This window comes from Corvus moneduloides, chromosome 7, assembly GCF_009650955.1.
Source record: "Corvus moneduloides isolate bCorMon1 chromosome 7, bCorMon1.pri, whole genome shotgun sequence".
Lineage (NCBI taxonomy): Eukaryota > Metazoa > Chordata > Aves > Passeriformes > Corvidae > Corvus > Corvus moneduloides.
The window spans coordinates 23,246,148-23,273,517 of record NC_045482.1 but is presented as its reverse complement, the minus strand read 5'-3'; the positions used below and the strand labels follow the sequence as shown (position 1 = coordinate 23,273,517).

General features: G+C 44.6%; 1 protein-coding gene across 4 annotated transcripts in view; it reads left to right on the top strand.

Annotated features, from left to right (window-relative positions):
• The window catches only part of LOC116446445 (unconventional myosin-X-like), a 93,791-nt gene that overhangs the window by 35,009 nt on the left and 31,412 nt on the right, over positions 1-27,370 (top strand). For 3 of the 4 annotated variants that reach the window (XM_032114260.1, XM_032114259.1, XM_032114261.1), the window contains 12 exons: positions 3,126-3,272; positions 3,974-4,074; positions 5,955-6,021; positions 6,482-6,574; positions 10,251-10,319; positions 11,137-11,219; positions 12,748-12,856; positions 13,548-13,628; positions 14,565-14,689; positions 15,500-15,614; positions 21,320-21,426; positions 25,666-25,971. In XM_032114260.1, coding sequence (XP_031970151.1) covers positions 3,126-3,272; positions 3,974-4,074; positions 5,955-6,021; positions 6,482-6,574; positions 10,251-10,319; positions 11,137-11,219; positions 12,748-12,856; positions 13,548-13,628; positions 14,565-14,689; positions 15,500-15,614; positions 21,320-21,426; positions 25,666-25,971 — 1,403 coding nt within the window. Of the gene's footprint in view, positions 1-351; positions 468-3,125; positions 3,273-3,973; positions 4,075-5,954; positions 6,022-6,481; positions 6,575-10,250; positions 10,320-11,136; positions 11,220-12,747; positions 12,857-13,547; positions 13,629-14,564; positions 14,690-15,499; positions 15,615-21,319; positions 21,427-25,665; positions 25,972-27,370 lie in introns of those variants that run through there. The other variant, XM_032114262.1, reaches the window with a different exon arrangement.

The following is a 27,370-nucleotide window of genomic DNA, read 5'->3' as shown; positions in this document are numbered from 1 at the left end:
CACTTGAGGGCACTCTTGGTGTTTCAGGTCCATGCACAGATAACTGTAGAAAATCCTCTGTCATGAATAAAATGCGAGACACTGGAAGACAAGGAGTAATATTACTAGGATGGAAGATGCATCATGTTATAGCAAAATGAACATCTGTAATGGAAATCATGTGCTGGCACAGACTGCAGAGGGTTATCAATCCAACGCCTACATTGGCAGAGAAGCCAGAGTTACTAGACTCTCTCTGACGGATGTCTGTCTAACTTTCCTTCAGATTTCCCATGGAAGGAGTTTCACAGCATCTTTAAGTATCCTGCTTTAGCTGCAGTGGAGTCTGGAGTTGAAAAGATTTTCCTCATATTTAGATTACCTTTGACATCCCAGCTGTCCACCTTACAAGCTTTGGCTTCTGTGAAGTTTTTCATGTGGTGTTCTCTTTTCTAAGCTAAACAATCCAGTTCCTTCAGTGCTTCCTTGTAAGTAATTTTCTAAATCTCTTTGTCTTCTGTCTCTGTTTTCCCACATCTTTTAAGAAGTGGAGTGCCCCTAACTGGGCACTGTATTCAAGCTGAAGTCTCAGCAGTGCTCATTATGGTAGAATAGTAGCTTCTTTTCTTGCTGTGAACACACATGCTAATATGTCACAAACCGAGCTTTGCCTTTAAGAAATTGTCTCTTTTTTTGCATAGTCTGTGACCTTTCTTCGCAGTGAAATTGTGTGAAAATTATTTTTCAGCTTGTAGTCTGTGGTAGATACCCTCAGTATCCAATACCACGCTTTTTCTTCCCAGCTGTCTGTCCTAAATAAGCCACATCTTTCTCTAGCAGTGTGTAAGTTGGAAAACAGATAATACCAGAGGCACTTCATGCAGTCCACAGCAATGGTATGCAGTTGTAGGATTTACAAGAGTCTCTCTGAACAGAGCTTTCCCTGATGGTGTAGCTATTCCTGACGTGTGTGTGTTGGACCCCACAGTTACTGCTTGCAGCCCAATGAAGTACCAAGGCCACGAGAAAGTTGTGATAGCAAGTGGATGCTGCCATTTAGCTGTCTTCACTAGGAGAGCCTGTTGCACTCAACACTGGGCCTATAAAGACTCTTCCTGACTACGTGCTGCACCCACCTATTCCCACTTGCTGTAGGGATAGAGTTGCTGGGGATTTCTCATTGTGTAATGGACTCATTACCCATCTGAGCTTTGACATTTCAGTGGGCTGAATGGATGAACTGGCCTAAAGGCAGGCAAAGCTGGGAGGATGAAAGGCGCCTTTGAGGATCTCATTTGAGCCATATTGTGGGGAAAGGGGCTTTGCTTACAGCTGGATGGGGAGGTCCTGTTCCTGGAAAATGTGTCCAACTTACTGTGTAACCAGACACACTACAGAGGCCTGGCCTTGAGGACATTCTTAGTCCCAACTAATAAGACAGATCATCTGATGGAGAGAAGAAATACCCAGAAAAGATGTGTGTGCCCATGCTCTGAAATGTTCTCTTCTTGGAAAAGGGAGGTTATTCTGTGTCAACTTTGAGGTGCTGAAGAGGAAATAGTACCTAGGAAGAGAAAGGAGGAGAAAACCAGTGTGGTTGGGTGAAAAGGAGGATCTGGCAGTCTGGGCCTCAGAAGTTTGTGAGAGGCTGGAAGGGATCAGAGGCAGTTGGCCTGTGCCATTAGCAAATAGCTCATGTTATTTAGGGTTGCAAAACTGAAGGGGGTGAGGGTGCATTTCGAAGATCTGTCATTGCTGTTCTGGCCTACTGAAGGAATTGCCCTGCTGGTGTCACAGGTGAGACAGAGGAAACAACCGAGTTACTGCGGTTTATTTATGAAATGACAAGATTACAGCTTTCACCCTACTTGATTATTTCATGTAGTGCCTTGCTCACCCCTCAGCTTTACATTCTCTAGATGTCAACTTCTTTTCCCAATTGGGAGTTTGCAGCTTGTCCAGGAGGGTTGGGCAAAAAACTTGTCAGGCTTTCTATTGTGCAGTTGCAGTTACCAGTCTCAGGTACTACCAGCCGAGGTCCTTGGGCATGCCCTAACATTTATCTCCACGTCTCCAATCTCCAGGATCTTTCCCCACTTCCAGCATCTTTCTTCCAGTCATGATCTTTGCCATCTTCTCTCCTGGCCCCTTTTTTTACCCTCTGCAATCATGTCTTCTTCTTGGGGACCCTTATTTTTGGCCTTCTCTTCTTTCCAGAACCCTAAACTCTGGTTTCCCATTCTAAATAGTGTATGTGCAGAATGACAGCACATGATCAGACTCTTAATTTGTGGTTCTGTCTCATGTCTCTGTATTAATTGGGGGATTTCAGGTGTGCCACTTTGGTTTGTCCAAGTGTTATCAAAGTATGCAACCAGCCCATTCCTTGTGCAGCTATCAGGTAGCAGGCTCTTGCTTGAGATACCAGAAGTTTGATTTTGGATGTTCATCCACACGCTTACATACATCCAATTATCTACTGCCTGCTAGTGATCGTAATTTAAGTTATTTTTTTCACCTGTGATACTTGGTTATGATCACTGCATGGGATATTGGGTAAACTGCAGGAAAGTCTGTCAACCCATGAACTTCTGGGGCATGTGTCCTGGCTGTTGGCCAGCTTAACTGGATTCCAGTAGGATAATGCTGTTTGCAGGAAAGTTTTGAAAAGGGAATTTTTGAGGGTAACTTGGTGACCGAATATTCTATTAAATCCTGCCCTACCAGTTTTTTGAAAACTGAGCAGACACCCATTTGACAGTTCCACTAGGAGTACTGAACCGAGATACCTTGCCTGCCACTGCAAATGTTGGCTCAGGTGATACAAATTACTGCTGTGGGCTTAGTTGTGAGGTATTTGCCACCTTCCCTGTCCCAGCACTTGTTCCAAAAAATGCCACCAATTTTGTTTCTCCTTCCTTCACCCTCTGAAGTTCAGTTACCCAAAGATTATACATGGCTTGTCTGTGTGTGGTCTGGCTATCAGAAAACATAATACAAATAAATACTGCACCATATATGTACAGCCCATACAGAGGCTGAGACACCTGAAGAGGAGTGGAGGAACCTGAAGTCCCATAGAGATTCGTGTGGCCCTTATGCCTTCTGTTCTCTTTGTGACTCATTTTTTCTCTCTGTATTTACAGGCAGCTGACTCCAGGGACTCCCTCTCTATGGCACTCTATTCCCAGTGTTTTTCGTGGCTCATTAACAAGATTAATACAAAGATCAAAGGCAAGGAAAACTTTAAGTCTGTGGGCATCCTGGATATCTTTGGCTTCGAGAACTTTCAGGTCAGGATTTTGGTTTTTGTGGAGTGGGTTGGTTTTGGAGATGTTGGTGCATATAGGAAGAAATTTTGGTGGGTTTGCATCCTATTAAGGATAGCATAGGGCATTCTGGGGTCTCTCCACTGCCACTTTCCCCTGAAAGCAGAACAATATATTAAGCTGCCCATTTCTGCCAGCCATATTCATATAGGCTGATGTTCAAGGTCTGGTTTGTGACACAGACCCTAAGCAGATCTGCTGTGATAGCTAATATTGAATTTTTGATTTGTATGTGAACCAAATATCCAAATCCTACATGTACGTTGTTTGTTTACATCTGTTTTGCATTGTGTGGAGAATCCTGCATGTAATGCTTCTAACTACAGCTGATGTGGGATGTATGTTGAACAGTCATACAGTAACTGCTCAGATACTTCACAGAAGAGAAAGCCCGGTGACCTAACAGTTACGGAATTTATTTCTTTCTTCCAAGAAGAGAAACATGACTGTCTTTATCATGCTTTACAATGATTTAGGTTTATTGAATTAACCTTGCATGCGCTGTTCTCCTAGTGGTCCTCTCCATACTGTCCTCCTCATGTCCATCTGACACCACTATGTTCTCTGGCTTTACTTCAGGCCTGGCACCTTCCTTGTTACTGGTATAGATTCTTTTAGAGCACAGGAACAAGAATGTAAAATTTTATAATTGTTTCTTCTTGCAGGTGAATCGTTTTGAGCAGTTTAACATTAACTATGCAAATGAGAAGCTCCAGGAATATTTCAACAAACACATCTTCTCCTTGGAGCAGCTGGAGTACAACAGGTGACAAACAGTGGGAGCGGGGCCCCACTGCTTTCATGGGTAGTAGAAGGGAGGACATCATTCCTCCTGTGCTGCTCAGTCCCTACCACCAAAGCAGGAGAGACAGCTGGGCCTTGGTACAACCCTGACCATGGATGTGTCTCATTAAGCACTGTCCATGTGCTTTGCCAGCGTAAGTCACCTGTCTCCAGGAAAAAGCATTCTCCATTGTAGTATTTAGAAACTCCAGATTTCCTTCTGCCTCTCAGCTGAATGGAAAGTTCCTGGGCTTTAACCCATTAGAGTACATGGTCACTGGGTGTATTACTGACTTTGGTAATGATTTACCTATGGCAGTGGTGGTGTAATGCAGATGGAATCTTGGTGTGCAAAAAGTAAATTCCCTAAAGATAGAAGATTAGAGTTACCTGACAGCTCTTTCTGTCCTAAAGATTCTTATACTGTGAAAAGGACTCTTTTCCTCAGCAAGGTTTACATCAGGCTGTTTCCTGAGCTTGGGGCCTTCTGCACAGCTTTTCCTCTTCTGCAGGCTTCATATTGGATTGTATTTTGTGAAGTACCTGCGATGTTCTAGAGTATTTCTGCTTCTAGAGAAGGCTGCTAGACAAATACTTCAGTTGTTGCTCTGAAACAGAAGCCTTTATGTTTGTGAATGAAGGGATTGAATAGAGTCAGTGAGGGAAAATGAGAGCAGCCTTGTAAAGGGAGACAGTTGAATAGGCAATTCATTAGATTCTAAAGATTACAAAATTGCAAGGCTATTTATGCGCTCTCTTCTCAGGCCAGTTCCACCACTGCAGGAATCTTGTATTAAGAATGGTACCATCATGACAAATGACTCTTTCCTGATGGTTGCATAGAAGTTTTAAGTTCTGTGGCTGAACTTTGGAAGGAATGAGAGGATTTTTTTATTGACTACATATCAGATTATTCTAGGGTGATGTACTTAATGCTCATCTTTCACTGTATAAGCTCTGCTTCCTCAGGTTTAGTAAGCAGCTTCATGTATCTCATCTTGATGCTTTTTTTGAACTTTAAAGTATGAAGCCTGGCCTGAAGCATTCAGAGGCAAAGGCTCTGCTATCTTCAAAATGTTAGTCTCCACCTGAAAGATGTCTGTATCAGAATGTCACTAAGTAGCTTCACACGTAGCCTCTAGTCTTCCTTGTATTCTTGAGAGTTATTCTAGGCATCTCTGAATTCTGAAAACAGAAATATCCTGTATTATGGGAATATAAGAAGATGGTAAGGGGGAAAAACACATTCAGCAGATTCACAGAATGTCATGGGTGATTTTCAAAGCACATTATTGCACTACTTTACCTATGTCGTCTCCTATTCTGAAAGATGCAGGGCCACCCTGTAGGCTCCCTGCATGTCAGGCCAAAGCTCATCTGTGTCATCCTCTTCAAAACTCTCCCTGAAAACTCCCTCCTGTCTCTTCTCCTGGTGAACCTGTGAAGTGTGGTTCAGTCTTCTGGCAGATGTGCTTCAGGCCTGCTTTCCAGACTGGTGGGTCAGCAGTTGACTCTTGAAGCTGTCTGGCAAACTATCCATCATCACCACTGCATGGACTGATACTCATCACTCCAGAAGGAGCACAGTCTTAAAATTTGTGTGAAATTTGCTAAATGGCTATAAGAAAAGCATTAGTCTAAATCACTGCTAACAGCTAAAGGCTGTCTCTTATTTCCATCTCCTTGTGTTAGCAGTGCATTGTGTCCCCTTATTCTTTTTCCTCAGCCATGGCAAAGCCTAATTCCTGCAAATTGTCTTGAGTCCTGGGACAGCTGCCATGCTCAGTTACGTCTGCTCTCCTACACCCCAGGACATTGGATCTTGCATTTCACAGTTTTGTTCTGTTTGTTCTTGACTATCAGGGAAGGGATAAACTGGGAAGCCATTGACTGGATGGATAATGCAGAGTGCCTGGACCTTATTGAGAAGGTAAGCAGTTACCTGTGACAGTTTCTAGGGATCGCAGTAGGGGACTGCTGATTCTGCTGAGATCTTCCCTGGCATTTCCTGGTTGTAGAAGTGGATGGTTGCTTAGATCCTCTTCCCATAGTGACCTGGCAAAAGTATGAGCTGTTCTACCCATAGACCTGACTCAAGAAAGCAGATCTCGGCTTACTGTTGAGAGTAAGCTTAGGAAGGGTGTCATAGTTTCAGACAGGGATTCACATTTAAGTAAAACCTTAATGTGCATTTTTTATAAATAATCTTCACTTCTGTTCTGCTTGCTGAATGCATTAACTGTCCAGAATTCTGCTTTCAGTTTGAGCCTTGCCGGGTATAACTCAAGGGTTATTGCTCAATGATCTGTTCAGATCTCCAGTTCTTGGCTTGGTGCTGTGTAGTTAAAGCTTTTGCTGACTGTAAAAGCCTGTCTCTTGTTTGGCTGTAGAAACTAGGTCTACTGGCTTTGGTGAATGAAGAGAGTCGATTCCCCAAAGGCACAGACAACACCCTTCTGGAAAAACTTCACAGCCAGCATATGGTAAGTAAGAAAATAACCTGGCAGGCAAATGATCAGTATGTTAGCCCCATCAGCATTTCAAAACCTAAAGTGAAGGTTTTGTTGATGTAAAATATGTGCTTTGTGCAGGAAATTTAAAATGCCTTAGGCCCGAACCTGCAAGTGTTTAATAAGGCTGCACTGAACAGTAATATGTAAAGCAACCTGAGAATGGTCTCTTGTGCACATAGACAAGAGGGAGTGTGCATTCCACAGGCTGCAGGCAGAGGAGGTTTGAATTTGCAACATGGGATGGAGGTCAGGTTCTGCTGGTCTGCGACGGGACACAAGGCAGCACCCCAGGCACAGGATGTGGCTGCACAGTGTGTGTGGGTTTCTCCTGCCAGCTGACTCACAGCAGTCTGCTCCAGAGCATGTCAAATCTGTCTCCTGGGGCTGGGGACGGCTTTTGCCTCATGACTTTTAATGAAAGCTCTCTTATTGTTCCTAATTAATTAAATTCTTTCATCCTCTTTCTTGTGTTCTGGACACAGTAGTGGAATAGCTTTTTCATGCAGGTCAGAAAGCTGTCCTGGGGACACAGAAACCCCAGTGAGATCACTGCAGCAATCCCTTACCATGTCTCTGCTACAGCCAACACTTTGTTCTAAATAGTAAATAGACTGAAAACAAAGCAAATTAAGGCCTGTAGCATGGACTTATGGAATAATTAACTACTATAGTGAGAACAACGTCAGCAAATATGTTTCCTAGTACTCTAATTCAGACTTCATCCAGGCCTGAAAACATACAAATTTGTATCCTTTATCTGATTTTTTAAAATTGGCATAGATGCAGATGTTCTCATTTTTCGTATTTGCATTCTAACTCTCGTAGTTGTATTCATGACTTCAAACTGGAAACAATAGCAATGACTTTTGGTTGGCTACTTATACACAGCTTTGAGGAAATATTTCCTTTCTTTAGGCTTAAATCAAGGCCTTCAATTTAGTCCACTGTGGCTTTGCCTTGTGTTATAGGTAAAGAAATGTGATAATGCCTGATTTACCTTTTTTTTTTTTAAATTGTTGTTGGTATTTCTAAATATAGAACTAATGAATATTTTTAATGCATCGGTTGTTATGAATTTTCTTTCTGAACTGTCCCAAACTCTTCAGTTTGTCTCTAAATGGAGGCATTTCAAAGCTCCTCTTTCTTTCTGCTGTTTGTTTCTGAATTTGTCTACATATTTGTTTCTCTATTCTTTTCTGAGATAAATAATCAGACCAGAGTGCAGTTCCCTTGGTAAGAAGGTACCTGTGGTTTATTGTACAGCAGCATGAGACTGCCAGTATTATTTTGCATTCTTTTATGCCCCACGACATTTTGGTTGCTATTTTTGGTGATTTCTGTGCATTGAGTAGCCTTTTCATTAAGCTGTTCATAGTGTCACCTCTGTCTGCTTTGAGGCAATAGCAGTTAACGTAGAACCCTAGGGAGCTTGCAAGAGATGGAAGAGGCTGAGTAGTGAGTGCAGGGAGGAACAGTGAAGTGGAGAGTGCTCTAGGATTTGCATTTGCTGAAGGCAAAAGCATTTTTTACACCAGTTAAAGTCTCTAGTGTTGGCTGGAAGAGCACTGGAAGACATCCAGCCAGCATTGCTGGGAAGCCTGAAGAGAACAAGCCCTCTTCTCTGTATTTTCTGTGGAATGCTGTAGTCTTAAGGAGGAAAAGCATAAAGCTGAGATTTAAGAGAATATGATCTCTGATAAAACTGCAGAGAGGAGCAACAGGGAAGATAAAAGAAGGAGCCAAAAGTGTTGTAAGCATGGGTGAAATATAAGGGTTGGTAGAGAGGGAGAGGAGAACAGGATGCCAGTCCACATGAGAGATCCAGTAGCAGTCATGTTTGGAGAGGAAGGCAGGGAAGTTTGTGGCTGGAAAAAGATGACTGTGTGGAGGGAAGGGAAGAGCAATGAAATGGGGTCAAAGTGAAAGGAAAAAAAATCATGAAAAAACTTTCAGTAGCACTAACAAATTATTAGCATCAGAAGCTGTCCACCTGCTAAATACTGCTAAAAGAACTTGAAGATGAAAGAGTTGAATTACAAACAGCATTGTGTGACACGTTACTTAAAATTTTCATAGTACTTTTGTCTGAGAAGGTGGGGAATTATTTCAGTTTTTAGAAAGTATTGCAGAAAACTACAGGCCTATAGTTCTTATTTCACAATTGGGTAAATTGACAGAATATAAATGGTCAGTTGCCTCAAGGAAGGAAGGTCTGTAAGACACTATCTCCTGTAAGCACTGAGGTTTTCTGCTGACTCACAGGGCAAGGCTGGACTGAGAGGGACCTCATGAGACTAATTGTGTTGTAAAGTGAAAATGAAAATGAAAAGCAGTGTAGATAAATGTAAAATGCTGTGCCTGAAGGAAAACAGTCCCAATTTCACCTTTGAAATGATGGCCCCCTGAAATGACTGCTGCTCTTCAGGAGCGAGACCCAGACAGAGGCTGTGATGGATAGTTCCATGGAAATATCAGCACAGGGCTCAGCAGTAATAAAAATCCCCAAATGAAGTAGTAAAAGCTCCTAAGAAATTAATAGAGTAAAAGTAGAAAACATTGTTATGGCACTGTATGATTTATAGATCACCTGCACTTCGAACCCTGTACACCATGGGGCCCCTCCACTCAAGAAGGGCTTCTGTCAGAACTGGCAAACAGCAGGTCTGGGACAGCTTCAGTGCTACGGAAAACTATGTTGAATGGGCCCTGCACTGTGGAGAGAAGATGACTTGGGGGTGTGGTGGGTTTAAAAGTCACACATGGCCTGTAGAAGATAAATGGCACTAATGGAAGCCAGGGTTAAATCCAAGCAGCTCTAGTTCACTATGTAGTTGGTTGAGAGCTCCCTGTGAAAGGACACTCTGGATGCAAGAAGTCTGCATGGGTTCACTTGTGGAATGAGCAAGTATTTCAAAGAGAAATACATTTGGGGTTACTAGTTAGGCAGGCCTCATAGAAATAATTAGAGTGTGAGGGAATATTAGGATGAAAGTAGGATTTACTTGCTTTGTTCTTTCTCTACCCTACATATCCAGTGCAAGAGGCAGAATATCCAGCTGGATAGATCATTGGTCTAGAGTGGCATGGCTGCTCTTAAATAGTTAAAATGGTTTTCACAGAACAGAGAAAGGATGGGGGAAAAGAGAGAGAGAAAAAAGAGAAAGGAAAACTGAATGTTGAATATAGGGGAAGAGAGGTGCAAAGAAAGATAAACTATAGAGGAAGACAGGAAACTGGTATGTTATTTCCTTTGATGAAGAAAAGGTGTGTAGGTGTTATGCAAAGCTGCCATCTTCCCTGCATCCTGATCCTGTGTCCTGCACCACATGGTTTGTGTGGAGCTCAGCCTCCTCAGGTGTCAGACACACAAGAATTAACATTTCATCCATGGCATGCCTCCGCAGCCTTGATTCTGCAAGCCCTTGCTCACATGAGGAATGCCTTGAAGGGCTGGATATTTCCATCTTAAATTTGAGTAACGTATTTGTAATGTAGCTGCAGATAGCTGCAGCAGATGTGGTCGGGCTCTGCAAGAGCAAAGGTCCTTGCCCATCTCAGCCTCGTCATAGTCATGGCAGAGTTCCTGACTGACTCTATTTATCATTATACCAGCATTATAAGACGACTTCTTTTTCTTTCTTTTCAGAGCAACCCCTACTATGTGAAGCCTCGGGTGACAGACCATCAGTTTGGAATAAGACATTATGCAGGGGAGGTAGGTGTTTGTGATGTGTTTGTGAGATGCTTGGTGTATGCTGGACTTGAGGTCCTTAGATTCCAAAAACCAAGAATGTCTCTGAGCTGTGTGTTTCCACACAGTTAATGTCCCATACCAGAGCACAATGAGTGTGATGGGATTAAAATAGCATGTCATTCTCCAGTACTATATTCTCCAACTTGGATGCTTGAGTTTCTCAGGTAACTTTTTGTTTGGGGGATAAACTCCTCCTTACTCAAAGGAAAAGTCACAAGGAAAATTTGACTTTTGAGGAGGAGGACAAGAGGCTAAATACCTATTGCAAAATGGAAAAGGTCCCCGAGCCGTCAAGGTTAAATGTTGCTCTTTGTTGTGGAGAGATACGAAGCAGATGAAGGTGTGTCACGGGAGGACACCTGCACATTAAAGAAGGGCTAACCTCCTCCCAGAATAATATCTGCTGAGCACTTGTGGTTGGGAAGTTGGGGCACTGGGTGGCCATTCTCTTCACTCTCCTGAAGTGAGCGGAGTACCCCACATCTTGCAGAGTATTTCCCCACACACCCACTCCTGCCAGGCAAATCTCTGCAGCTGTTTCACCTTGCTCTTGTTTTTGAGGGGTTTTTTTTGGTGTTTTTTAATTGATGATTAAAAGCCACTTTCTTGCCAGTAAATGCAGAACTCTTCAGCTCTTTGACCCCAGAAATTCAGATCTTGGCACATGCCTGCAGTATTACTGTGTAGCTCTGCTGGAGGCCTTGTACACTGGCACGGAAATATAGAAGGGCTTAATGATCTGTAGGGCACTGTTCTAGTGGCTCTGTCTTTGTTGCAGGTGCTGTATGATGTGAGAGGCTTTCTGGAGAAGAACAGAGACACCTTTCGCGATGACATTTTAAACATGCTGAAAGACAGCAGGTATGCTTGTGAGGAGGCCACATCTGTTGGGCTGGACTAAGCCACGTTCATGTAATAAACCAGACCAAGGAAAGCAGCTGCTTTTGCCAGAGCATCAGGCACCATTCTTAATCATTCTTTCTTTGCTGAAGTGTCCTGATAGAAGAAAGGAGAGCTGGAGAAGTCAGATGAGGCACAGATTTAATCAGGGCTCATGTTGTCCCAGTTTTAAAAAGAGCTTTAACAGCATGACAGTGGTCCCACCAGGCAATTTGGTTTTTTCCCCATTCCCCTTCCCTTTTCCCTTTCCCTTTCCCCTCCCCTTCCACTCCCCCTTTCCTTTTCCTTCTTTCTCTTACCTCCCTATACCAACAATGGCAAAGTTGCCCCTGAATGAGTCAATGCTCTTTGCCATGCTGTCAAATGCCAGCCTTTGTACAGAGGCTGCTTGTTTTCCAGCCTGCTTGTTAGTGGCAGTCATCTGTCCTTGTCCTGTTGCTGTGGGACTGGGCACGGCCCCTAATATTATATCCCAGAGCTGCAACGTGATGTTAGAGAAATGAGCTAATTTTGATCTTGAGCAAGGTCTGGAAAACAGAAGTAGGGCCTAGTAGGAGGGAGGCATTTAGTAACACAGAGAATCCTACAAGTCTTTGAGTAGCAACTGTACCATGTGCCTCTTACCACAGCCCATGCATTGCCTTTGGGCTCCAGTCTGATGAGACTGTTCCAGAACTGCACCTTATCTGAAGCTGCTGCAGAGTGTGCACTGTGAGAAGCCTCAACCTGAGGGAGCTGAGACTATGAGCTGTTCATAGTTGTCTTACTTGGACATTGGCATCTGGGGAACATTCTACATGAGGCTTGAGGCCAGAATTGTGGTTGTTATTGTCCAGCATAATAGAAGGACTCAGGCTTTTTCAACATGCCAGAGGGGAAGTTGTGCCAGAAGCAGCCGTAACAATAAACTGGCACAAGCAGCGCTGAAGAACTTTGTGCAGCTTCGTAAGAACCAGCACCAATGTCTCAGAAGTGGCAAAATGGTGGAAGATTCCCCAGAAATGACCTACACTGAGGGTAGCTCTAGAACTCCTCTGGCCACAGAAAAGCTGGGCTTCCAATTTCATGAGCATGTCATGGGGACTCATCATACGAGCTAGTTTGGGAGGCATGACAGCGCCAGTCCAGCTGGCATACCTTCAAGATAGTTTTGCCTGGGGGCATATAGCTCAAGGGAGGTGTCCTAGCCAGTGCAGAATATAGATTTTTCCTTTGTGTAATATCCTGCTTGAGAGTGTGAGATGGGGTTTCTGGCTTTGCAGCTCAGTGTGGCATACAGGGCAGCCTATGGGATCTGGGCAGCCACATGGGCAGTATTAATTTCCTCACTGAAGTGCCCAGCTGAACTGCTTCCTGCAGCCACTCTGGCACAGCAGGTGTAAGAATGAGGGGTTTCACAATGGGACAGGGCAGTAGCTGACAATGAGAACCATCTTCTCACAGGTGGTAGGTGTCTTGCATCTTCTTTAATTCTTTTCTTCTCCCTTAGGCTGGACTTCATCTATGACCTTTTTGAAAGAGTCTGCAGTCGTTGCAGTGAAGAGACACTGAAGATGGGCACCCAGAGGCGCAGACCGACTGTCAGTTCCCAGTTCAGGGTATGATGTTTTCCAAGAGAGCAGCAGGCTTCTGGGGAGGAGCAGATGGGTAAAGCAAGGCCTGCAGCCAAGAGGAGTCATTCATCCTTGTTTTGTGTCCAGCACTGAAAATGTGCAGGAATGTTGCAGTGCTAAAAAAAGACAGTGCCACTGCCCCAAGGATTTCTGTCTGGTATAAAATGTGAGATGATAAGACTGAGCAGGGTGGCAGAGGAAAAGAATACTTCCCTAAGCATATGAAGTTCTTGAGGTTCTTTGATCTTTCATATTTGTTTGGTGTTTCAGCTAAGTGTATGTGTCCTTTTAGGCCACATTTTTACAGGTATTGTGACAATTCCAATAAAACCTTATTGGGAGAACCTTGCAGGTATGAATCTCACCCACTTAGATTGTCTGCAGACCTTCTGTTCATTTCACTGTTTTGTTTTCCTGTATTTAAAGTTTGAGAGACTTGTAAAATTAACTCACAAATACAGCCCAAAGAACAAAGATGGCCACGTAAACAGTCTTAAGAGCAAAATGGTGGGTATGTTTTGGACAGGGAGGAATCTCTTGGGTTACTGAAATTTTGGTAGGCAGAGTCAAAGGATATTAGGAATGGGAGGGCTGCATGAAGACCTTATTGCATGAAATGTAGCCCCTTTCCCTTCTGTAGTGACTGATCCTTTGAGTTTCTCTTGCTGCTCTTTAGGATTCTCTCCATTCCCTGATGGCCACGCTTAGTACTTCCAACCCATTTTTCATCCGCTGCATCAAACCAAATACAGAAAAGGTAAGTCTGTTTCCCAGCCACACGTGTGCACGTGACACAGGCCTGCATGAGCACACCCTTGCACAATGCCTAGCAGGTGCCTCAAACTGAGGCTAAGAGCAGTTCCTTCCCACCTTCCCTTTTTCCTTCTAGTTATTTTATAGTTGAGAAAAAACACACCTTCCTCCTGGTAATCAGATGGAAAGACTGCATGCTGAATATGAGATTATGTAGCCATTCCCACCTCTTTCAGTGCTTATGAAGCCTGGAGGATTAACCAGGATTGTGCAGAGTCCAGAGCTGTGGTAGAAGAAGCAATCACTCCTGTTTGTAGTGCCAGTAGAGAAATTTGTTCTGGAATGAAGGGCTTGTGCAGTAGGCAATGTCTCCTGCAGATCTTTGGCTCTGAGGCAGAGGAGGTGGACACATCATGAGCAAGTCACAGTGCTTAGGGAGGACAGGCTGGCTCTCACTTGTATTGTGAGCTGTGGCAGGAGGATATGCTGCTAACTAGATTGGGTGGGGAACTCTGAACTGATCCTTTTCTTTGTTTTGAAACCATGTATGATATGGCAGAGGACAGGCTGCTTAGGGGATTTATGCCAGAAAAGAATTCTGTAGTTTGTCTCCAGTTTAACTGAAAAGAGAGACTGCAAAGAGAACTGAGTCAGGGTTCTGCACTGTGTATGTGTTAAGACACTGTATCTTTGCTTTCCTACCAGAGTCCAACTGTGAGTGCAGTCTGCAAACTATTTTTCCTCTTCCAGAATCAGCTCAACACCCTTTTGTCCCTTATTCGGCACAATGCAGTGTTGCGAGGTTGCTCTCCCCTTGACCCAAACTTCCCCTTTTTTACCTGGCATGCCAAAATATGCAGGGCTCCCTTTCTACAGCAAAACAGATATACAGCCTGTGACTGTCTCACTTACTTGGTTTTGATTCTGGATCATTATTTAGGCACCGAACCTCTTTAATCCAGACGTGGTGCTAAATCAGCTCCGGTACTCAGGGATGCTGGAGACAGTGAAAGTTCGAAGAGCAGGTTTCCCTATACGGCGCCTTTTCCAGGACTTTCTCAGCAGGTAATTGCTGTCATTGTACCATATGCTGGAACAGCCCTGAAGTGTAGAATTCTATATGACTGTTCCCTCTTTAACTGCTTCTTCTGGTATGGATCAGCTGTGGGATGTTTTTCTAACCATGGCCTTAATGCCCATATCATAGACTGATCTGCGAGGCCTTTTGGAGACTTGCCTTTAGGCTAAAAGTCAGAATGGAAAAATAGCCAGATGGTCTTTGGTCTTTTTTTCCTTTTTCTTTATTTTTCTTGGTAGCTTTGCCACAGCTTTGCTACTGTGATGCTGTGAAACCCAGCTGGTCATAATATGTAAAAGGAAAATACCATGCTTAAAACCTTTAGGCAGCTGAAGAGAATTCTAATGGACAGTATAGTTGATGATTAATATTGGAAAGAGTGATTATTTCTTTTAATGAGCCACATCAAAAGGATTTTTTGAAGTTTAAGGCTAGAAGGGACACTGAACATTGCTTCCTTTGTCTCTTGGAGCATTAAATGCCACCCCTATACTGAACAAAATAACTTGTGTCTGATGAAAGCACATGTTTCAGAAAGACAGTTGTTCTTTACCGAAAAATTTTGTTGAGTTTGTATTCTTTTACTGGGATTGCAACAATAATTGCCAGTGTGGTAGGAACAGATAAAGGTTGGGGGATGGAAATTTCCAAATTGGAAGGCAAACATGAAGAAGGAAGGTCCCAGAGGAAGAAGGACTAATGGGAGGAGGATAATTAGAGTTAAAAGATTGGGGAGAGAGAGGGAGGGGGGCTGTTACTGTCATCTGTAATCTGATGAGATTCTGTTTTGTTCTCAGGTACAAGATGCTTGTGAAGGGGCCAAGCCTCTCAGACAACAGCAAAGCTGTATGTGCAGGTTTTCTTCAGACTTATGATAGCAGCAAGAAAGAATGGCAGTTGGGTAAAACCAAGGTACTTCATCAGTGTGGGGAAGGGTATGGCTTCATTCCAGCTGCAAGGGGACGTGACTGCAGCTGGTCAGATGGCAAGGCACTGCAGTCATGATCCTTTAAATACACTGGCCTATGCCACTGACCTGTAGCATCTCAAATATTTCCCATATTATGCACCTAGAGACATAGCAGGTTTTTGGATTTTATCTAAATTCCTTCTCATTGACCAAGCCAGATTGATTTTGTTGTGTCTGATCCAATTTGCAGATTCAAGGGGAACAAGCATGGGTCTCATTTTATGTAATTGTAATGTGTGCCATTAACTCTTGCCTCTTGTGCCAGGTATTTCACTCTGCTTGACTAACTGAAATTCTTGCCTGAGGCAGGGAGCTGAAGCTTGATATATATCTAATGTGTGAATAGCTACATCACCAGATGTATGACAGCTTTCTGTTGGGGAAGCTCAGATGATGCTTTTGCAGCTAGCCCAGATGCTGGCATACATTTTCTATGAAAAGGTATCCAAATGCTTCTGCCCACTTGCGTAATTCAGATCTTGCTTCTGTTTTGGTGAATGTTTAACACTTCTCTCTTGCCTGGAATAGTCTGGATTTTCATGTAGCAATAGATGTGAGCATTTTGAGGTATATTGCTGTAGAAATCTGGGAATGTGAAGCTGTCTCTATCACAGCTTTCCACATACTCCAGTAAATTCTTCAAAGAATATTCCAAGATGGATGGTGTCCAGTGCAGGCAGCATTTCTCAATAGTGGGTATGCAGTCCATATCTAGAGCAGATGGTAGTACATCAAAGCAACTTCTTGCATTTTTTTGTCCTTAAGGCTTCAGAAAAGTACTTCAGAATATTTCCAGTGCCACAATGAAACCAGAAGTGATTCTAGTGAACATGCACGTTTAATTTATCCAGGAGATCAGATAATGACATTTGTTGCTTTGAGCAATTATTTCTCAGTAAGCGGATAGACTATAATAGTTATTAGAGCAAGATCTCTCTCTCCTCTTCCTAGAGGACTGGTGGTAGTCCAGTTGATAGTCTGTGCTATGAACTCTGTGTGACAATCAAGGAAACCACTGGCCATTTTTGTGGGAAGGACATGTATTACTCTGGAGTTTGGTTGGTTTTTTTCCCCATGCCTCCACTGATGTTCCAGAAAGAAGATTTTATCACTTAGCGGTATTTCTGCTCTATGATTAAAGTGTTCCCCATCTTTGATTTTGGAATCTGGAGTCTCCTCAATGGTGCCTGCAAACCAGGAACCATTTTGGTCGTTACTGTCCCTGGATAATCCACATTGCTTGGGTGACTGCCAGTCTCCCAGCATTTTAGTGTTAAAGTCTATGTGGAGAGCACGTGTGTTGCAGAGCTGTCTGGAAAGCTTTAGAAATTGGTGGTTAGAGCTGGTAAACACAGAGTTTGAACTTCCTTCCTAGCATGACAAGAGATGGAAGATTGCTGCAGTACAGCAAGGGTAGCGAGATGGAGGACCAAACTCACATGCACATACTCACCTTTTAGAGTACAAAAGGTTGTAAGCTATATAGCTGGAGTCCAGGGCCTACAGTAGACTAACAACAAGCAGGAAATCCAGGCTGCTTTGAGCTGCTGGAAGCTACAGGTCCCTTTTCTCTTCAGTCCCCATTGAGCATCATGAAGGACTGAGTCCATCTGTCTGTTTTCACTCATTCCTTGACCTGCACAAATTATTTGGAAAAAACCGATATGGGTGGTAATTGTGGCAAAGAAAATGTGTTTGTGTCTTGTCAAAACTCTGGATGTACTCTAATGTATTTATTTTTTAATGACTGTGTCCTGTAAACTAAAACTTGACTGAAGAGCTGTATGTGGCATGTTGGTAAACTGCAATCTCTCTGCTTGGGCCCTGGTCGCTGTGAGTCTGAATATTGTGGAAAGATTGAAATTATTAAGAAAGGCAGTCTTTGTATTCTTTATGCCTGAGAAGGAAAATTCACTGGAGCTGGGAAGCAGTTGAGCCATCTTGTTTGGTTATAGAAGTAACTTTCTATTGGGCATGGTTTGTATTAGAGATGTGTGTCCTGGTAGAGGGGAGCAGTTCTATTTATTGAAGGAATGGATCACTCCAAGGCTGTCCTGGCATGTTCCACACTTGCTGCCATGCTGAATGGCTGGTCAGTCCCTGGCTGCTCCAAGATGCTGTCATTCCAAGGTGTACTACCCTGCCATTTCATTCTTCAGATGAGTCGCTTGGCATTCTTTCCCATGGAAAGCCATTTCATTCCTCCCTTGGAGACCACTTTGCAACTCAGCTTTGTGACAGTGCCTCCTGAAAGCCTGTCCCTAGGAAAGCAGATGACAAGGTGAGACCGTGCAGAGCAGTGGTGCTTCCTGGTAGTACCTTCCCTGCTGCCTGTATCCAGCTGTTGTGCCTTGGTTTTGGATTACAGACTGCTTTGTCTGCATTGATGTTTCAGCTGGTGCTATGTAACACAGGCCTGGAATACTTGGGTTGATGGAGAAAAGAGCCTTAATTTTTCCAGAGGCTTTCAGGTAAGGGTGAAGTGAAGCTACCAGCTAAGGGGAACAGAGCATAGGTCATTTGTCCTGAAGAGGAAGTCCCCTGCATCGCCTTACTGCCAATTTTGCTGCTACAGGTGCAGCTCTGGGTACTCAGGTTGGGATTCCCAGAACTAATCTTGGCTTATGGAGTCAGGAGTAGCTACTGAAAAAGGTGTGACAAGCCCATGGGCATGTAACCTAGGAAGAGTATAAGGGGTGGGTGAAGAGCAAGGCTTATAGAAGGGGGAATACTTCCTGCAAAATGAATGGAAGGATAATTATATCCCTAGCAATTGTTTGAAGGAGGAAGGAAAAGACTCTGTGAATTAGTGCAGGGGATTGTGAAGCTTGGGAAAGGAAACGGAGGAGGAAGGGCAGGATGATCTTAGTGTTTTTCATTAAGAATAGAGCAGCTGCTGTGCTGGCAATTGTCAAATTAATGTTTATAAGAGGTATTAACGCATGCAATACAGGTTTTATCTGGTGGTATGGCAGAGTTGAGGGCAGTGTGATGATGAAAGAGATTGTGCTCAGGTGCCCTTGCCTTCACTGGGGATATCCTGGGATGGAGCAGCAGCTTCCATGACTCTTTCTTCAGTGCACCTGGACCTTCTGCCATACTTGCCCATATTCACAACACAGATTTCCTACACAGTAGCCCTTGCTATTTGAAGGCATTAATTTCCACATTTCAACCTGCTGGTTTGCAGGGCCTGTTTGAAGCAGGAGGTTGCTGTACGCTGTTTGGCATCCAGGTCACAGTGACCCACTTCCTGCTTTCCCAGTGTTGTCCCCAAGAATCATATGATCCCACTTATGTACACATGGGTGCCCAAGCAGTTACCTTTGTGTCTGCTGATCTCGGTGAAACCTCACCATGCTCACTGTCACACTGATGGTGCATGCAGGCATTGCACCATGGTGATGCACTGTGGTTTAAAATCTGGCCGGTGTCTAGTATGAGCAGAATATGATAGAAGTAACCTTGTATGTTTTGTTCAATCATTCCTTCCTCAGATGAAAGCTATCTCATGTTTTCAGAAAATGACTGTGAATTACGACAAAGAAACAGCCACTTTCCAGTTTATTTCCACAAGGCATCAAAAATACTTCTGGACTTGAAATAGATGTTACTTTTCCTTGTCATCTACAGGAGTCTAAAAAAACTCCAAACCTTCAAAATGGCAACAGTTTATGAGATATTGTTATGTTTTTTGAGATTAACCCCTCACTCTCAAGCATATAATCCTATAGGATTAGGGTTGGGTCACATGGAACTCTGCATGCCCTGAAGTCTTTTCCCCCCCCTTAACTGGCCTGGCTCAGCAAAGACTGTGCTTGCCAGGGAAATACTGGTGGCCTGAGTATTTTTGCAGTTTGATGAAGATAATGGACTGAGACAGTGTTTTGCTGGTTGCATTCTTGAAATGGGTGACTGCTGCTTGGTTCTGGAATGTAATGGAAAGAGCAATCTCTGCCTCAAAGAAATCTTTAAAAGATTGTTGAGTTGACAGAGGGAGTGGATGTACAACTTGAAGGGAAGGATGCCAGCTTCATGGTTGGCAGTACCTTGATAACGAAGCTTCTTTTCAGGCTACCTGTGGTTACTTAGTCATTACAAAACAGCTCATTTCTTAATGGAAACTGCTCCCCAAGAGAAATTCAAGTCCAGGAAAGCCACTGGCTATGGGTAGCAAGTCAGGGAGAGGTGTCAGTACACAATGGTCATTGCAGGGGGAAGGAAGAGCCTTAAGGGATGAGGCTGAAAGCAGTGATGGAGGGGAAGGTATAGAGAGACATAAAGGGGAGATAAGTGGGAAAGAGGAGAGTTTGTGCAGGACACTGGACTAAATAACTGTTCAAATCTCTGGCCTCTCAGCACAACCACATGGATCCAGTACATTTATAAGGAGTTTTTAATGATTAATGTGGTCCTGAATTCTGCAGATTGATGAATATCAGCTCACAGCTTGTGTACACGGCAGTGCTTTAACAAGGGGGGCTGCACTTCCCTAGTGTAGCCCGTTCTGTGCTGGCCCTGGCAGGGATTTATCCAGTGCCAGGCAGCAGGTCACACGAGCATGGCCATATGGCACTTGCTGCTGTGACTGCAGCTTGTATGGACATATCTTACCAGCTTGTTCTAGTCTGGATACTGCCAGCAGTGTACCCACGGTGTCGTGGAGCTCCATGCAGGCTGCAGTCCATCTCAGAAAGCAGTGCATTTATTTCAGGAATTTGTGCTGAACCCTGTGCTAACCTAATGCAAGGCAGCTGATCTAACATTGCTCAGATATGTCAGCACAATTCCTGTAAACATGGCCTTATCTTGCTTGTATCTCAGTTCTTTTGTCTTTGACATGGCACCTTCATTCTTCACAAGCATTTAGCACCGAGCAGAGGTTGTAAATACAGGTGGTGAAAGATGCCTGAGAATTAAAATACTGGACACTGAAGTGCAACCAGTAATACTTGGAGAATTCTGTCCTCAGAGCTTAGCTGCCCCTAGTACATGCTGCACTGTTGAACCTCTTCAGCAAGGAAGGATCCCCACCCCAGAGCTTCTGGAGGTCGGTGGAGGGCTTCAGCAGGGGTAGACTGAGTACGCGCGGCTTTGTGCCTCGACTGGGCTTTTGGCTTTCCACCTGTCTTCCATTATTAAGACTGCTGTTAAGGTTACTTCCTGGACTCTAGAAATCTAAAAGTTCCTCCCTTTTCTTGAAATGCGGAGGAGTTTCTTTGCAAAATATTTAATCACCCAAGTAGGTCCCAGTGCCTGCTGCAGGGAGGTACCGGATTGTGCCGGGAAAGCTGTCAGCTGGGAAAGAGTTAATCACAGGCGCAAGCTCGGGCTCTCCTCCTCCCTCCTCTTTCCCTCCTTCCTCTGCTCCCTCCCTCCCTCCCTCTTTTAAGTCTTGACCACAGAGTGAGGGAGGCGGGGGTTGGGCTCGGAGTTTGGCTCACGCCGCTGTAAAACTTTTCCCGGCGCTCGGAGTGCGGGCGCCGCGGGGCAGCGCCGGGGCAGGCGCGGGGGCGGCGGCAGCGCAGCCGCCCGGGCACGGAGCGCTCTCCGCGCCGCTCACCCGGGGATGAAACCGCCCGGCTCTCCCGGGGACTGACTTCTTTCCTCTCTTTGTGTTTACTGAAACTCCTCCCCGTGGCGTCAGGTTTTCCTGAAGGAAGCTCTTGAGCAGAAGCTGGAGAAGGATCGGGAAGAGGAGTTGAGGAAAGCAGCTATAGTCATCCGGGCCCACGTCTTGGGCTACATGGCAAGGTCAGTGCTGGGTTCTGCCCCACCATCCCTGTGCTTGCGTGCCTGGGTTGCCCTGACCCCCTGCTTTGCTCTCTAGTCCCCTAGCATCCGTCCCGTCTTCCCCTCCGGAATTCTAAGGGAGAGTTGCAAAATCTGCCCTCCCTGCCAGCATCAGCTCTGCTGAAACCTTCCTGCACCTTTGGCACCTCTCTTTCAGTTATGTGCACGTTTGCACCCTCCTTCAACGCTGCTCAGCAGGCTTCCCGGGAACTTCTGTACCCATTGCTTGCCTCTGATGACACCTTTTCCTTGCCTTCAGGGCTCTCCTGGCTGGGCCCCACCTACGCTTTGGGTCCCCTCCTTTTCCTTGTGCCTGTCAACTCTGTTTTCTGCTCCCCCTGCCAATCGCTTCTTCCTCACTTGCAGTTCTGCCTTTGCTTACCCTTTTTCCTCACCCTGCCTGTTTGCCTCGTGACCTCCCTCTCCTTTTAATTAACTCTTCAGAATTGGTTTTTGGCCAACTCCGCAACAGTAATCTCCTCTTGCCTCTCCCTTTTGCACCTGACCAGAGAAGGTTTGGGAGAACCAACTGCAGACAAACAGCCCCTCCTCTGCCCCTCGAAGTCAGTGCAACAGCTGACTCCTTAATGGCTGTGGTATGCACACTTAATCCCAGTAAGATGCTCTTTCCTGGCTGGTCTTTGCTCCAGACACCTGTCAGTCAGGGCTGTGAGGAGGTGAAATCCCTGGCCAGCAGAGCTGTTTCAGCAGGCACTCTTCTTAGAGCTCCAGTTACACCAGGTACCTCATTTTGCATTGGGAAATGTGTGCAAGGGTTGTACCCTGCCTTGCCAGTGTGGAATATCAGCAAAATACCCATTTGGTCTCTGGGGCTTTTGTTCATTTATTTATTTCCCTCTAGGAAGACAAATGAGCTCGCTCTATTGTTTGTACATGAGATTCCAAGTTCTTTGTGTCAGGGCCACAGCTCTCTCTTATTTTGTGTCTAGCATTTGGAGAGAGGGGTAGGGATAGCACAGGAAAATTGATTTTCTGGGAAACATCACTGCAGGCATACTGGATTACTGATTTTCTGAGTTCCTGGTAAGGAAGCTACTGCCCTACCAGGCTGTGATGGAGACAGTGTGGCAGCAGTGTTCCACTTAGTTAGAAATCTTGTGGTCCTTCAGCCTCCACTCTTCTGAATTCCCCATCCCACATGTTGCTGTTATGCGTCTCATCCTTAAGGACAAGCTGTGCTTCTGCAGCCAGAGTGTAAATCTTCACAAGCAGCTGGAGGTAACTGAACTTCACAGGGGAGGAGAGCAGGGAGTAAAGAAGAGCTGGAGAGGGGGTCTGGAAAACTTTCAGTGAAGTTTCCAGTTGCACTGCTCCTGTATTGAAAAAAGTCCAGCAGGAGGGAGTTCATCTGGGCAAGTGCTGAATGGTCTGTGCAGAGTTGGGCAGGAATACCAGTATGTGCTGCCTTAAGCTTGATACCATTTCTGTTAGTTTTGCAAGTATAAGTGTATTTAAATTCATTTGGTTTCATGCAAAGTGGACTGGCAAAGGAAGGATTTTACTGGTTCCTTCCCCTTTGTGAACTTGTTCTGTGAGCCTGGAGAACCAGATTTTCTTTGCTCTCATTCCCTGCAGCCTATGCAGCCTAGCATCTCTGATCACTAAAATGTGAGACAAGAAAATCAAGCCTATTGAAATGACCCTTTCCTATGTAGCTAATCTGTGGAGCTCTGAGATGCAGGTAACAGCTTCACCAGCTAAAAACCACATAGTGCAGGATTCATGTACAAATTTGGCTGTGTCCCTGGTTTCTGCAGGGACTGTATTGCTCACAGGAAGAAGACAGTAGCAGATTGCTCCATAACCCTGTGTTCTCTAGTCCTTGGAGGCATACAGCTCATTGACAGAATAATTAACTAAATTTCAAATATAGCACTGGAGCCTTGCAGCCAGCCTGCCACCTCTGGTGTGATTCATGGTCAGGGTGTCTCCCAACCCCTTCACTTGGTCTGCAGGTTGAACTTCTTTGGCCAGTGCAGAAGGGTGAGTGGAAGCTTGAACAAGGGGAATGAAATTCGCAGCCTGTGAGCAGCAATTCCAGCTGAAGGGCATCTGCAAGCTTGGCTGTGGTCATGAGGAGTGAGGGGACACTTCAGCCTGGCAGATTAGCAGGCAGAGCTGGCCTGTAGCTGGGCAGGGCTTGGCACATGTTGCACTTGAGAGAGTTTCTAGCAGATGCATTTTGTAAAAGTCAGAGTAGCCTTTTTGATGCACTTATGCATTGGCAGAGAGTGCATGTGCAGCTGTTCACACCCCATGTGCAGGACACAGGGCGGACAGAAGGAGTGGGGATGAGGGTACTGCAGCCCAGGAATAATTAACCTAAAACCTCCGACTTCTTACCACCTCTTGCCTTTCCTCTTTTCTCTGTGCTTCCTCCCTTTGACTTAATACTTACGGAAAAGAGCATGACCTCTGCACACTACTGCTATTACCATCCCTCTCCTGATTTTCTTGACTGGACTGATGTATCTGGCATGCAGGGAGGTGGCAAGCTGTCAGCATAGGTCCCTGTTGCTGTTTGAAGGGAATTTCATTGCCAGGACAGGGATTTTAAGGTGTATCTTTTCCTCAGGGTGTTGCAGAAAGTCTGTGGGAAGTATATGTGAGAATACCATGCTATTTCCAGTGTGCTTTCTAGCACTGTAAGACCTCAAGGATTACTGTAGCCTGCTGGCCCAAGATCCTATGTAACAGCCCCATAGAATTTCTCTCTTCACATTCTGGTTTGGATTAAAGAAGGTTTTGATTTGACTAGTACCAGTGGTTGTTTACCTACAGCAAGATATTAAGGTGTCTAAGTATATTAAATTACTTTTAAAAATGTCTGTTTATTTTCAGCCTTAATAGATGTCAGCTTCAGGTTGGTTAAATCTTATGGGCCCTGTTGGAAAAATAGAAATGTGGATACTTGAACTGGCATCAAGCCTTTCCTTAGCCTTTTCTATTTCTTAAGGTCCTGCATGCAGCAATTGCTCTCGTTCTTTAAGCCTGAATTTCTGATTCCAGTCTTGCTTCCTCAGAAATCACTCGAGACTCTAACAATGTTCTTGAAATGGGGGTGCTAACACAGAACACAGGATAAAAGCAGTATTCTATGCAACAGTACTTCTGCTTACAAGTATAAGAATCCCAGTAGTATTTTTTCTATAGCACTGTGGTGGGAGTTTGCCTTTGTGTGATGATCTGGGGCCCAAAAATCTATTTTTGCCTTCTGCTTCCTAGCATCGTCCCACATCAGGTGTGTTTGGCCTTTGATTCTTCAATACAAGACCTTATGATTGGCTTTTTTGGATTGTTTAATGTTTGCTTGAATCTAGCTTACAAATAGATCCAGATTACTGTGTAATGGTAACTCTTGTTATTTGCCCAGTTTGTGTATCATGGACAAACTTCTACCAGAAACTTTATTCATGTCCTTGATAAAAGTAGTCTGTAATGCAGAGGCAAAACCTGACTTTTCTACAACTTTACTAGACTACAAAAATACTGAATGATGATTCTTGTGTTTGGGGGCCCTATCATGTTCTTGAAGTCCTGTATAGTTGATTTTGATATCACTGGTGATCCTCATGGGTCCCTTGCAACTCAAGATATTCTATGATTCTTGTTTAAGCAAAATGTTGTGCAATAGAAGTATTTGTTTCTGTGAACCTGTTACAATGTTTGATTCAGCCACCGATATTGTAGTATCAGTGTGTTTTCTCCCAGATAGTACAAAATGAATGTGACCAAATCTATGTGACCAAAGCTGTTTTTGCTTTTCTCGGAGTAATTTGCTTTTGACCACTTAAGAAATGGAGCAATATTTGTTCTCCTACAGTAATGCCATTTGTATGTTTCTATTCTAATAAATCCATACTGAACAATTACGCTCACTGCACAGAGACTTTGGGCCAGAGGATCTTCCCTTTCCATCTACCACATATCTCTCCCTCATCCTCTGAGAGTCTTTACAAAAGTAGGTGCCCATTGAAACAACCTAGTGGTAGATTTAGGAGGGAGGATAGTGAGGTGAATATGATTTAGAGGTAGTGGCAGGAGAGGAACAGAAATGTCACTTCTGAAGTCTGTTTTTCCAAAAGGACTTTTCTGTGGATGTGGTCAGTATGCAAGGGCATGAGAAATGCAGAGCGCGTATGACTTCATGGTGCATTAAGTGTCTGGTTCTGTTTGTAGGAAGAAGTATCAGAAGGTGCTATCCAGTGTTGTTATAATCCAAAAGAACTACCGAGCATACTTCTGGAAGAAGAGCCTGCTGCGCCTGAAGGCCTCTGCGGTGACCCTGCAGAAGCACTGGCGTGGCCGCCTGGCTCGCAGCCTCTACCAGCACCTGCTGCAGCAGGAACTCCGGCGGAAGCAGGAAGCGGAGGAGAGAAGGAGGCAGGAGGAGGAAGAACAGATCAGAAGAGAGGAAGAGGAAAGACAATGGCAAGAAGAGGAGGAGCGTAGGAGGAAACAGGAAGAGGAAGAGGTGAAGGAAAGGTACAAGATGGTATCTTGCGCTCTGTCTTGGTTGAAGACAATTTAAAGTGTAGCATTCTCAAATGAGTTTTCCCCCTTTGTTTTAACCAATCCCTTTCCACTGATAAGGAATGAATACAACTAGCTTTAAGTGAAAAAATTAAGTTTACTAACAAGTGAAACTGTAACAGGCAAAAACCAACAGTAAATAATCACTAGATACAAAACTTCTAAATCTCACAAACACCCTGAGAAAAAAGAGAAACCCAGAATGGTGGAAATACCCCTTTCCATGATGGCACCCGCCACGGGCGATGGTGCGTAGGGAGTCAAAGGGCAAATGGTGTTAGACCTTCCCCCTGACCACGGCAGCCTTTGCAGGTGACCGCGCGGTCTGGAGACAAAGGGGAAGGATGGCAGGAAACCCTGGTGGGAATGAAGGAGCTTACCCAGCAGTTCTAGTGGCAAATGAGAAGTGATGGTGTGTGTGGGGTCAGCGCTGCCGCTCGCTGCGCCCACTGGACTCTGCTGGGTTTATTATTATATAAATTTCAACATGCAATTGTGTGATATTTCGCTTGTCAGAAGTAGTTGGTTACGTTTCTTCTAGGCTTTTCTTACATACTTTCCCAAAGGTGGATCTCAGCAGACTGAGTGGCAAGCATCAGAAAATTCTAAGCTTAGAAGCACTCACCTTGAGTCCTGTGTGCAGTTTTGGGCACCACAATATAAAAAACACATTAAGCTATTAGAGAGTGTCCAAAGGAGAGCAATGAGGATGGTGAAGAGTCTGAAGGGGAAGCCATACGAGGAGTGGCTGAGGTCACTTGATCTGTTCAGCCTGGAGAAGAGGAGACTGGGTCTTCAACATCCTCACAAGGGGAAGAGGAGCAGTAGGCTTTAATGTCTTCACTCATGCCCAGTGACAGGGCTCAAGGAAATGGCAGGAAGCTGAGTCAGGAGAGGTTTAGGTTGGATATCAGGAGAAGGTTTTTCACCCAGAGGGTTGTTGGCACTGGAACAGACTTCCCAAGGAAGTGGTCACAGCACCAAGCCTGACAGAGTTCAGGAAGCATTTGGACAATACTTTTGAGCACATGGTGTGACTCTTGGGGTCTCCTGCACAGGGCCAGGAGTTGGACTCGATGATCCTGATGGATCCCTTCCAACCCAGCATTTGATTCTGTAATAAAAGGAAGGACCTGTCTAGTTTGTTGGTTGTAGATTGGTTTTGCCCTTTAGTTCCCAGACCATGAGAGATGTGTTCAACCCAGCATCATCGCAGAGAAGTGTCGGTGTTTCTAGGAATCAGGCAAACTCATTTTATTTTCATTTTCTAATTAATGTTAAATGCCATCTGAGTGAGTAGCCAGAACGGTACTAGTGGACCAACTTGGCTAACTTCTGAACATCCATTTGA